This window comes from Anopheles merus, chromosome 2R (genome assembly GCF_017562075.2).
Source record: "Anopheles merus strain MAF chromosome 2R, AmerM5.1, whole genome shotgun sequence".
Classification (NCBI taxonomy): Eukaryota; Metazoa; Arthropoda; class Insecta; order Diptera; family Culicidae; genus Anopheles; species Anopheles merus.
Window position 1 is genome coordinate 47,137,083 of NC_054082.1, and position 12,882 is coordinate 47,149,964.

At 39.3% G+C, this 12,882-nt stretch overlaps 1 protein-coding gene across 14 annotated transcripts in view; it reads left to right on the forward strand.

Moving 5' to 3' along the window:
* LOC121603731 (proteoglycan 4) overlaps positions 1–12,882 on the forward strand; it is a 35,540-nt gene that overhangs the window by 16,723 nt on the left and 5,935 nt on the right. For 13 of the 14 annotated variants that reach the window (XM_041932882.1, XM_041932879.1, XM_041932891.1 and 10 more), the window contains 8 exons: positions 1,459–1,534; positions 1,651–1,828; positions 1,897–2,012; positions 2,098–2,477; positions 4,210–4,434; positions 6,265–6,714; positions 7,963–8,163; positions 8,237–8,350. In XM_041932882.1, the coding sequence (XP_041788816.1) occupies positions 1,459–1,534; positions 1,651–1,828; positions 1,897–2,012; positions 2,098–2,477; positions 4,210–4,434; positions 6,265–6,714; positions 7,963–8,163; positions 8,237–8,350 (1,740 nt within the window). The remainder of the gene's footprint in view (positions 1–1,458; positions 1,535–1,650; positions 1,829–1,896; positions 2,013–2,097; positions 2,478–4,209; positions 4,435–6,264; positions 6,715–7,962; positions 8,164–8,236; positions 8,351–12,882) is intronic. The other variant, XM_041932893.1, reaches the window with a different exon arrangement.

Sequence of the window (12,882 nt, forward strand, 5' to 3'; positions counted from 1 at the left end):
ATTTGAAAACATACGTGCGTTATTAGTTTCTTACTTTTTAGTTCGAAGAGTTTTTTTTTTGTGTTCATATTTTGTTCAAGTTTACTGCAGCCTATGTTATGCATATAATATTTATCTTGAGTTAGAATAGAATATATTTTAAGCTGAAATGTAGGCTGAGTTTGTTGGTTAGTGACTAGTGGTGAAAAGCATTATTATGGTTTTGTAGCATTAATAGAAACATTGTATTATTTTTGAAAATTCGTAAATCCGTACCGATTCCCCGTTGGCCGCTCGTATCTTCTCAATCGTTTGTTTGATTTAACACAAATTTTACAGACACAAAAAGTGAACATAAACCATTCCATTCCTGTATCCTAATGCAATATAATTCATATAGAACTGTACCAGTTTCCGGTCGCTTCCCCAATCCCGTATTGAGAAGCAAAATTCCCTTCTGTTTGTGCAGTTAGTTAAACCACTGTCAGTCATAAGAATAGTTTACCACATGATTTTGAAAAGAAAAAATGCTGTTTGATCAATTGATATTTATGCTACTGGCGATAAATAAAGAAAGCAATACATTTTTCGAATCAAACTAGTTGATCTGAAAAGAATATAGGTACAGTTTTCATATACTTTTGACTTTGAGGGTTCATGAGTATGAACGTAACCAATTGGCGTAAGAAAAGAGTTGTTGTTGTTGTTTTATTTTTTTACGAGGCTTTTTAGCATTCGCCTCTCGTAATTTATAATTCAGGAATCACTAATACTATTTGAGATAAAAAAAATAGAAGTTCAAGAAAAAGAAGAGAAAAAAAATACAATAGTTCTTATGGTAATGGTGAAAGGTGAAAATGTTTGTTAATTCAAGAAAAGAGTGAAAAACCTTAATTCATCTTTGTCCAGCCGTTGAGGAAGATTATTACTAGCTTTCAACGCCATTTTCGCATGTTTTTTGATGCCTCCATCCCTGAGAAGAAGTTGCAAGCAACCAATTTAAAAAAAAAAGTACTTTGAAGTATATGAGACATTATGAAAAGAAAAATGATTTCACTCAAACTATTTTTAAAATTCATGTATAGAAATACGTAAAAATATGAAACTAATTTTACAGTGCAACTCTTATTTCCTTGTACAATACGTAATTCATCCAGTGGACATTATTTTTGAAACTACAGTTTCATCATTAGTACACCTTTCAGCATTTTCGTTCCCACCAATCCAAGTGCCAAAATCCTTTTAGTTGTGTTCCAAGCGGGAGACACGTTCGAATCATAAGGTGAACGAACGTTCACATGGCAAAACATCTCAACTCCAGAGAATTATCGCTCCCCGCCGAGTAATGATGTTCTTCTTTTCTCTCTCTTTTCCTCCATTTCTTTTTTGTACCGTTTTCAATACCCATTTATGCTTTGTCCCCTGTCTTACCTTATCCATCTGAATGAATTTCCATTTCATGCCTCGTGGGTACTCCAGCCACGGCCACGGAGCTCGAACCGCTGGTGAACGATTGCGATACTTCGGTGGAAAAGCCGCAGCAGCCGATTGAAAAGTAATGACATTGCGATTATTCCAAGCATTCCACACGTCACGCGTTCCAAGCTCTGTACTAAGCCACTCTCTTTTTTGTACTTTTTTTTTGATAACCCTGTTATGTACGCGGAGTAGACGAGGGGAGATGGCTCGTGTTGTGGAGCAGAAGATAAAAGCACTACGCGTGGAGAAGGAGAAGTTTGGTTTTGAACCAGAAGCGGGTGATGTGTCCCGGGCACAGGCTAACTCGGGCATCGACAATGCCTGGTACAAGGAAGTGCTGGAGCTGAGGAAGAAGGCTGGCGAGTACCGGGTAGGTGTTGATGGTATCATTTTCCACACACTTGTTCGCATTCTCATTACGCTTGTCTGCTTTCTCAGAACCGAGGCTGGGGAGTGGAGATGAATCCCGATCTCTTTACTAAGCAGGTTGAGCTGTGGGACCAAGTGTCCCGCCGCAGCTCGCTGAGTGCACTTTCGTTGGCATCAAGCGTACGGTACAGTATCTCATTCTGGCCACTGCAACTCGAAAAAAGCGCATATGGTAAATGTGTTTCATGCATTCCTTTATTTCCCCACCAGGCCAATTACGAAAGAAGAAAAAGATAAGGAAAACAACAAAAAGAGCTCCCCGACCAAGCCACGGGGTAGCCGAGTTCCCGGTGGTGCTCGCCCGGTTGAGGCAAACAGGGCGGCATTGCCGGATGGGTTGAACTTCTCGGCAGCCGCTCGCAGCCGCAAGGACGCCATTCGCCATCATCTGGAGCGCACGACTGGGCCGGACGTTGAGGAGGGTGCCCTGTTGCCATCACCGACGCGCGAAAAACTTATGCCGGCAATTCCGCGCTCCAAAGCTGACAGTCCACAGCGTGGCAGTCCGCAGAAGACGGCGCTATCACGTCACGGCAGCCCGCAGAAGGGTAGCCCGCAAAAGAGCAGCCCGAAGAAAATGTCCAGCAAAGGTAAGTTATTTACCACTGAAGAAAGAGCTTACCACTGAAAAGAATAAAAAATGGGATCGGATATCACGAAGTTTACACTCCCTCCTATGCAGAACTGACAATCATGCTAAAGGTAAACCGATTAGTCACAGTTAGCCAAACTCAAAATGAGTTACACATGCTTAGATAAGAGACACTGAGGTTATCAAACGAAATGTAGAATTTGGATCGAAGAAATCGTCACATTGAAAATCAATACAATTGTGAGAAAATTCCTAAAAAAAAGGGAAACAACCAAAAAATACGCGTAACATCCAGAACAAAAAGTGAAACTCTGTAGAAAGTTTCTTAAGGACTTTTTACAGTTTCGATGATAATTTTTAAACGGACACATGATTTTCTACCTTTAATTGTTTTTAACTTATTTAACGATTTCGTCAAATTTTTCATAGTATTGTATACTAAATCTTAATTTAAGTTAGGTACAAAAAATCAAAAAATTTTGCAAAACAAAAAGATGTTGTTCAAATCGTTAACGTAATATGGCCTCGGCAAGAATGATTTTCCTGGAAGGTTGATACCTGGCTGCAGCCTCCCATCCACGAAATCACCCAATCTCCGACAGATCTTGCTTCAACTAATCCAGCCATCGAGCTCGCTGTGCTTCCTTGCACTTTGTGCTGAACTGAGGGTCATTGTAGAACGTTTAACATATCCTAGCCAGCCTTCGCAACGGTCAGGATATCCGGTTCGCCGTAGACTTTAGCGAGATCGGGGTTCATACTTCTCTTCCACATTCCATGGTCAAACATACCGCCAAAGATGTAAGATACGTCACTCAAACAGCGGCACAACTTATTTACTACCTAATACACTGCTTCTCAGTTGGTCTGGGAATTCAACAAACAGATACTTCGTCTTTTCATTCCAATTCTTGCTGCTTCGCGTTTGAGTCGGGTGTACGCCGTTCACACTTTCGCTATTGTCTTACCGATGATGTCGATATCATCCGTGAAGCCAAAAAATTGGAGAGTCCGGTAGAGGATCGTGCCACGGATGTCGTTATCTATCCCCGCGCTTCGAATGACACTTTCGGGATCTTGCGCTCTCGGCGTTTCTAGAGGATCTGCCGAAGTTACCATTCTGTACGACGGGGACGTATTGAGTAGGAATAGGGGATGGAGACCATATGTTATCCTTCTAGAGCAGGGGTCTCCAAACTTTTCAGTTCGCGGGCCGCATTTCTTCGTAAATATCGTTGTTGAGGGCTATTTACGCGTTACTTTTGGTAATGAGAACGTTTAAATCTTGTTTTGACAAGAAAATACTTAATAAAAATTTAAAAGTTCTGCATTTTTCTTTTATAGTAACTTGATTCTTGTCTTGGTTTAGTAAAAATTAAAAAAAATGATGGAAACTGTCAAACATATATGATATTTACATTATCCTTTACAACATCATCACGGGCCGCATTATAGGCTCTCGAGGGCCGCATGCGGCCCGCGGGCCGTAGTTTGGAGACCCCTGTTCTAGAGGTTTCGGATCCACCCCCGTATATGCGAGGTATTGCTACAGTATTGCCAACAGAACTCTTTTAGTGTATTGGCATACATAGTTTGAAATAAAAAATAATTATTATTATAATTAACCAGTTTCAAACATTTCGCATTTTGTTAAAAAAAGAACAGTTAAAATATTTGAGCTTTTCATAATTTTTATAACTTTGTTTTCCCTTCATTTCTTACACTCACAGGACGTTCCCAATCTGTAGGACCTGCGGTTGCCACCGACGGTACTGCACCGGTGGTTGCCGGTGGTTCGCCGAAGCGTCAGATCCGTTCTGGCAGTACCGTCGCAGCCTCGACTGCTTCATCGGCCGCCAAAACGCACAAGAAAACGCCGACCACGGCTACGGCGCCGGTCATCGCGCAAAACCAGCAGTTGGGACCGCAACAACCCGAACGAAGACCACGCCCGAGTGAGTACCGGTAGTTGGAAGTTCGTTGGACGAACGGACAACCGAATGTTGTGCTAGGTTTACGTTTGTTCTTCTGTTCCGTTAACTTCTGCTAGCTACGTTCCTTCCGTTTGCTATCGTTCAGTCAGATTTTTGATACTAGAAGTCCCGCCCCTCTTCCCAATTAGGATGTTATTCCACTTTTCTTCCTGCCCTGTTTCGCTGTTTCTCCCTTGGATTTCTTGTACCTGTTTTGACCTATCTTTCTGTGCAATAATTTAACGTGTATAACTACTTGTTTCAAATTAGAAACTGCATCACAACCATGTTGACGGGTGTAATCGTGAAGGTGATGTTTTGATGTGGTATAAAAGAGAGTAAAAAAAACGGTGGGAAACATCATCAAGTTATCGAGTTGAAGATACTGAAAGATTCATATTTGATTCATTGAAACTTTGCCTTTGATTGACTATGCTTAGAAATAATTTCGATAACTTGGTAACTTCCCAGTAACTGCATTTATAGTACCATATTTCTAGAATAGGCGTAAAACAAGATCATATTGCTACTGTTTTATTATACGTTTTCTTTATTTAAAACGTCCCTGCAGCTCGTAGTCCTATTTCTGTGGTATGTCGTTTTGGGGGTTTAGAATAGAATAAAAAACAAAAATGCATCTGATCGGCCAGAACTTAATGATGAAATATCTTTGTTCAAATAGATCTCTTGAATAGCATGATAAAATCGCTGTCATCGTATGTTCCAAGCAGCAGTTGGGTTCGTGGACGCCAGATTGATGCTTGAGGAAGAGAATTTTATATTGACCCACATGCTTTCACTGGGAGGGTTTTGGTTAGCTGATATAAGCATACATAGTGGCGCTAATGATGCAGCTGTATAGAACCAATAGTGGATTGCCATTAGCACATCAGCAGAAGTGATGTTAGGCGATTTGAAATCTTATTACTTTCCTTGTATTTGTGTTTTCTCTGTGTGTTGCGTAGTTTCCAACCATTTTACGATAGTATTTTATAGAATAGTAACAACAGTGTTCAAAAATCACGACGCAATCTTTTGATGAATGATGTTCCGCAGAATCTTACGTCAATCATGATAAAAACAAGAATATCTGGTATCATATTGTACGAGAGGCTGCTCCATTGATATTAGGATTAGATTTATGAATTATGTTTCTATGCGCTTCTAGAGGGACTTCGATTAATACCATGGTAATATCATCATATTACCTACATTCTACCTAGTCAGGTCCATCCCAGCTTATCACTCTAAGGTATCATACGTTCTCTCAATCATCATCCCTTTGTTCCCTGCCCCTCCCGTCTTACTTTGCCTTCGATGCAGCAGTTGAACCACATTTTATTCGGGCAGATCTACACCTACTCAACGAATATGACTATTGTGATTGACTCTTACACACACATACACAAACCCACACATATACACAACAAAAGGCCGTAAACGACCTATCGATGATGTCAAATTCTAGATCCAGGACAGTCATTAATCTTTCGATATTCATTTTTTTCTTTTCTCTTCCACAACGTACCACATTCTGCCACCGTCACTGAACTCCGTTTATGTGCCCCTACACCCAACCCACACATACACGATTCTCTTATCGATTTTACCTTTCTTTCTTGACTCTTTTGGGAAATTTTGGATTTGATCCCAAATATCCCGTCGGTCATATCGTCTTTTGTGTGTGTGTGCTTTTCGGTTTGTCCTTGCGCTCACCCGGTCACTTTCACTCACGCTCTTTATCTCTCTCTCTCTCTTTTTCAATCCAAAACTATCTCTCTCTCTATTTTTTTTTTCATTGCTAACCGTCAGCATCCCTTTCCACTACCAATCATTCCCGCTCGAAGAGCAGCACCCTGCCCACGAGTCGCCTCCACGCTCCGCATTCCAGTACCCTCACGAACCTCACCAACAACAATCATCTTCCCAATGCATCACCATCATCATCCGCCGCCACAATGGCCGCGTCCATGATCGCGTCCAACACCAGCTCCAGCATGCCCGCCAACGCCGCCACCGCCACCGCCCGCGCCAAGCTTACGCTTGCGACTGCCTCCGCCAAGCGGCAGCCGGGTGGTGCACGGTCGGTCAAACCGCCTACCAGCCTGGCAAGTGACTCCTCTGCTCCTTCGTCGGCGTCCAGCACGCTGAGGAAGAAGCAGAGGGTGGCGACGGTGTCTGAGGGCGGCGGTGGTACGGTGGGTGGACGGGGCAGCGGCAGCGCCAGATCGGTTGAATCGGACAAAAAATTACCCACCGGAAGTAAGTAGCTCTCGGCGAGGAGGATGAGGAGCAGTAGGAGAAGGAGGAGGAGTCGTGCCATTGAATCATTGTGTTGTCCTTTTTTTGACACAAACCCACGAAAACCCCTCTCTCTCTCTCACTCTCTTCTACATTTGATCTCCGCCTGTTTTGCCATTTCGATCTCGCTCTAGCTATTTAAGGAATCTGTAACGTCTTTACCATTTGAACCATTTGATTCGTTTTCTTTTGTTTTGTTTTTAAACCATACGTGTCCCATACATTCGCTCAACGAAACTCATGCAACGCGAGCTTTGATCTTAATACTGCCCTCGCACACACGGCACACACAAAAACGCAAAACAAATCACGATCGAACGATATTACGCTCCCATCGAGAGCAGTTTTACTGCTGGCCTTTACGCGTGTGTGTATGTGTGGTTTTGGTTTTGAAGTAAAATGATATCCAAAGTTCATAAATTGCGTGAGCAATGCGGGTGTTTTTAATACATCAAGACAATTGTTGTGGCCCACGTTTTCGCTTATGCGCAAATGCGGAATTGTGTGTGCGTGTGTGTATTCTTAGTGTGCCTTAATCGTTTTAGTGTGTGTGTATGTGTTTCTATCTATCTTTGTGTTGTACATATATTTCTCCTCTACACCTCTAGTTCGAACCAGTACTAGTTAGTGACCCCTGTTCAAGTGTATTGAGTAGCTGTAGTAGGCGTTTTTATGAACTGGGGTGGTTTTTCTTCCTTTTATCTAATGCTCTTTCTTTCTCTCTTTCGATCCTCCCTTAGATGTGTTTATACGTGTGTACCTACATATATCTATCATTCTCTGTAGCCAATGTTTAGTTCAGTTTTGCTGTACACATTTCTGTTTACTCTGCTTTTATTTTGTGTTGATGTTACGCTTCTTTTACTTTATTTTTAGTTTATTTATGTTTGTTTTCTATTCAGTTGTGGTTCCCAGTATGTGTGTTTGTGTGTAGAGTGAAGAAAGCGTTGTTCTGTTTTTTTTATCGCTCTTTTGTGTTTTTTTTTTGTTTGCCCTTCTTATGTTGGTAATTACAACACACGTTTTGCGTTTTTTTCTTATGACCTTGAGTTTAGTAACTGTAATCGTGAGCGTTTAGCTTGTAGTACGTACTGTACCGTAGTGAGCGTTACTAATGTCCTGTGGACGTGTGTCACTTCCGTGTTTTCTCCCCCCGTAATATCTGCACAATGTTGCACCATTCAACAATCCCTGGCATCATCTCTTTAGGCGTTGAGGATGCAGACAAGGAATCGGCTCCGACCGTGGTTCCGCCACCGGAAATACTCGAGCAGATCATCAAGTCACCGCCGGAGCCCACACGCGTCAAGTCTCCGGAGCAGATCATCATGCGCTCGCCGGATCCGGTTAACTGGACAGTGCCGTTGGACACGGGAAAAACATTTACCGTAACGCAGAACGTCCGCGAAGGTAAGTGGCTACATCGTTTAGATTTCACATGGTTATCACAGTTACAGCATTTACTTTCTTATATATCTTGCAGGTGATCCTATGATTCGCCCGCACAGCGAAATTAAGGCTTCAACTCCAGTGGAGCAACCGCCTCCACCGCCACAGTCGGCGCCACCAGAGCTTTCGGAACAGTCTAAAATGCCTAGTAAGTAAAGGGATCTGGGTTTTATGGTCGGCCTGAAGTAATTGGAAGATGTTAGGTGCAAAGTTGTTAACCCCTCATAGACATAGACGACCCTCTTCTGCTAACTATGTGACGAACAGGTAGTCGCGGTACGCCAGTTACGCCATGCCGCTTAAAATAGGATTCGGAGATATGTGGTTTTCTAAATTTGAGGCCTTTCACGAAATTATCCATCTTTTTTATAAGGAGTTTCACAGTTGGCGGGTGAAATAATGTCAATTTTAGCGCTGGATTATTTTAGCCACAAAGCTATAATTAGAATAAGTAAATTCGAGTACCTGCTTGAAAACATGTCAAAACAAGGTCGTTTTTTCATTTATCCCAAGGTGCATTATCTCATTTTAAATCGGTTATTCGTCTAACGGACCATCAAACGATACGAAGAGATAGGCAAAAACGGAGTGTCTGCACTCCAGTTTAGTGCTTATAGATGTTATTTACATCGATTACGAAGAGACGTCAAATAGTTTCAAATCTATTACATGAAGTGTATCACTTCTAATATTCTGTTCACTGGGATATGTTAGAATTTCGTTATTTACCATAAAATGTTGTTGGTACATCATACAAAATGTTCGTGAGAAAAAAACTACATATAACGCCGAAAAACTCAATTTACAAATTAAATAAAATACAATAATCAGATAGTGCTCTAGATAGAACAGTCACATATGCCAACTCATGCAATATCAGTGTAATGTGATAGTGGCCTGTACGGTACATACTGTACATCGAACAGCGTCGCGGTAGGTCAGTTTTTACTGACATGAGCCGAGGTGGAATAATACATCGATCGAACGGACTTTTCAATACTTGATCGTCCAGGCGATCATAGAAACCTTTAGGAGGTTTCCCTTACTGGAAACGTTGGAGTTTAGAAGCCTTACCTTGGGTAGGGGGACATAACTAAACTCTTGAAATAAGTTGGAAGGCGAAGTATTAGGAAGTGTAACGTCCTATCTTGGCAGTCCGAACGAATCTGCCTTGCCACGGTCGGAATTGGTTTTATTTATACTCAATAAGTTTCGTACATTTGGTTTTGGAATGTGTTTTTGTCCTAATTAAAGGTTATTGATATGAGGTGCAATTTATACATTGTATCGGAAGTGAGGTGTCTATCAATTTGTGCCTATGCTGCACTTTTAGTGTTTTTACAAAGGTTCTGGAAAGTTTCAACTGTTCTAGCCAAAGAACGAGTGCGTTCGTTGCTCTTTGCCTACACTGCGCTTTTAGCAATAAGTTGCTATGCGTCTGCTTTGCTGCAGTAACGCTTGAATTGCTTATGCTGCGCGATTCGGTTGTTTTCGATAAAATGTGTCTCAATGGTTTTTTCTATGAACGGTATGGTCTAGGTATGTTGCTATGGAGTGGATTGATTTGCTGATGCAATATAATGACTGTGTTGCAATAATGTGATTTGACTTTACGGAGTGTGTTACAATGTGTCTATAGCTGATAGTGTGTATTATAATAAGTTCTGTATAGCAGATATGCTACACCTCCTCCCTTTAGGAGAATAACGAAAATAATGAAATTGTTTGAAGTTATTCTTTTTCATTTAATTAAACTGAGTTGTTGCTATATATATTTTTTTGATTTACTTATAAAATCATTTCTTATTTCTTAAGGTGGGTAATATTTTATGTAAATAGATCTAATATCTAGAGGTAATGGATTGAGAATATTTAATTTTCTTATGAAATATTTTGATTTTTCTATAAATAGTTTTTTTAGCTCGTTTATAGAGTTTTCTGCTTTTATAGATGTTATTACTTTTAGCCTGTAGATAACATTATGAAATTTTACCAGGAGCTCTTTTAGATATTTTTGGTAAGCAATAGTTCTTCTTGGTTCTTTCACATTTACATCACATAATGTGGAATAATTCATTTTTCTAGCCGTTTTATCCTGGCAATATAATTCATTGTTTAGTTCTTTTATATACTTCTTCTTTGATTTGATGCTACGTTTTCTTCTCATAATATGTTTTAGCTCGGTTGCATGATTTTCGTTACAAGGAATCTCATTATTTATTTCCGTTTTATCTAGCAGTGATAAACTATCTGTTACTTGTTCTTGAACAATATTTTTCTCGTTGTCATTACTTGTTGTAATCATTTGCATATGTTGTTTGTTTTCATGTTTATAATCATGGTTAGTATCATTTTCACATTCTTTTGTTAAGTAATTATTCTCCTTAATATTCTTTCAGAGTCTCTTGACCCTATCATACCATTAATTGTTTCATTATTTAATGCATTTCTTCTTTTTAATTTATCTTCAAATTTTCTGTTACTATAGTTCGTTTTGCTTTTAATATTTTTATAATCTTTATGAGTTTGATCGTTCATTTGATTCGTATTTATATAGTTTTCGTATTTTAGATTGTAAGTACGACTTTTATGTTGTTTAATATTATTATTCAACTGTGTATGATTGGTTTGTTCTGTTTTTATATAAAAGCATTTGATTTTTTTGGAATTGTTTTGACTACTGTTGTTATAGTTGTATTCGCGATTATTATATCCTTGGTTAACTTGATTGTTACTGCTACAATTGTTTAACTGAGAGTGGCGTTTATAGAAACTGTAATTGTTATTATTTCTATAACTGTAGTTGTCGGATGGCGTTTGAGTTGTTATTGATTGATTAAAATTTGGGTAAATTTGATAATTAATTAGGGTATCTTTATGTTGAAAATGCCTATTGTTGCTTCTATTGTTGTTCTGTCCATATTTAACGGGTGGGAACCTGGGTGGGTTTTGTGTATGAAATCTGTTATTATTTGGGAATTCGTTGAAATTGTTACTTCCCTGGTAGTTGTTTCCATACCCTCTATTGTTCCTGGTAGCGTTTGAATATAGGATCTTTATATGATCATTCTTTCCCTTTTTCATTCTGTCTTCTAGCTCCAACTCTACTGCTCGCTCTATTGCTTCATGCAAGGTTTCGAATTTACTCGATCTCATTATAATTTTGGTCTCAAAATCTTTGAGTCCATAACTCAATGCACTGATTCCTGATTTAGTTGCTTTTTTTCTGGCTACTTCTGGTGCTATCTCTTCTGCAATGTATGCTTCTTCTAGTTGTTGGGTTAGTTTTTCAATAACGCTTCCAAAATCTTCTATGGTTCCCGTCTGTTTAGTACTATCCATTTTCAATACTATGATCTCTGGTGTTACCTTTATGCTGCACCTGTTTTGTAATTTGCTAACTATTTCTTCAATTGAGGTTGGGGTTTTCCCTACGACACTTCGCGCTTTTCCTGTAAGACGTCCTAATACCAGTTCTATTATTGTTTCTTTATTTTCTGGATTTACTATTTTCTTTAGTACGTTTAAATTAGACACCACCTCTTTCAAATCTTTCTCATTACCGTCATATTTTGATATGAGAGAAGTGGTGATTTTAATCAATTCCATAATTTGAGCCATTTCAAATTGGTTCTCTGATAATGTCGTAAATTTCCTAAGTATTTGCCCTTAATGTTGTTAATGCACAGAGCCTGTAGTTGTTCAGCTGTTTCGCCTGATCATAAATTATATCTGATTTTTTTAATATATTTTCTAATAGTTTTTGCATCATTCAGTTTCGTTATTGTTAGTATTGTTATAGTCTATAGATAATTAAAGTAAATTCCTGACCTGTTTTTTTTGTTGCTATTTTTGCACATTTATGCAGTCTCATCAGTAAAATTTTAAATTTACGGTACCTTTTTTTTAAATACATAGCATGTATTTTTGTTGTTGCTGCTCATGATGATGCTACGCTCGTTACCGGTGCTTGGTGTTTTAATCCGTGCTTGGTGTTTGATATGAATTTCTATGATGTCATCAGTCGTCGTTCGATGTCTTGTCGGGATTGGGACCCTTTGTCCATTCGTGTCTGCCAATCCATATTGGGCAGTGAGCTCGTCTCGTCTTTTCGTCTTCCACGTTGGGAACGGCTGTTCCTTTCAATCTCGCTGGCCAAAACTTGTTTTGCACTGCTTTTTATTATTCCATATCACTTGCTCCACGAATCGTATAGATTACCAAAATGAGTTATATTATTTAGGAAGTTGCATGTTATTGATTGCATCACGTTTTGCTAGAGTTTTCAATATTTTGAAAACGGTTTTAATTACTTTTTGCATGAGTATGATAGCAAGAAGTATCAGCACAATGTTCAGTTTTAACTCATGGGTTTCATGTTGCTCTGAGTGAACATTTTGTGTTTGAATAATGGCAAGATCATTATCACCATTAACATTAGCTTTGGGGTTTGATGCGTCGTTACCCATTTTATAAATATGTGCTTTATTGGTAAATCTATCGCATGGCAGTTCATATGTTTTTACACATTGGGATAGGTTCTCACAACAGTGTGTACGGGGAATGTTTGTACATCAATTCATTTTGCACTACACTGCACTAAATGTTTTTATTTTTCTTTCTGTACTGCACTTGTTTCTGGCAGTTCATACACCGTTATTGTTTACATGTAGGTCACTT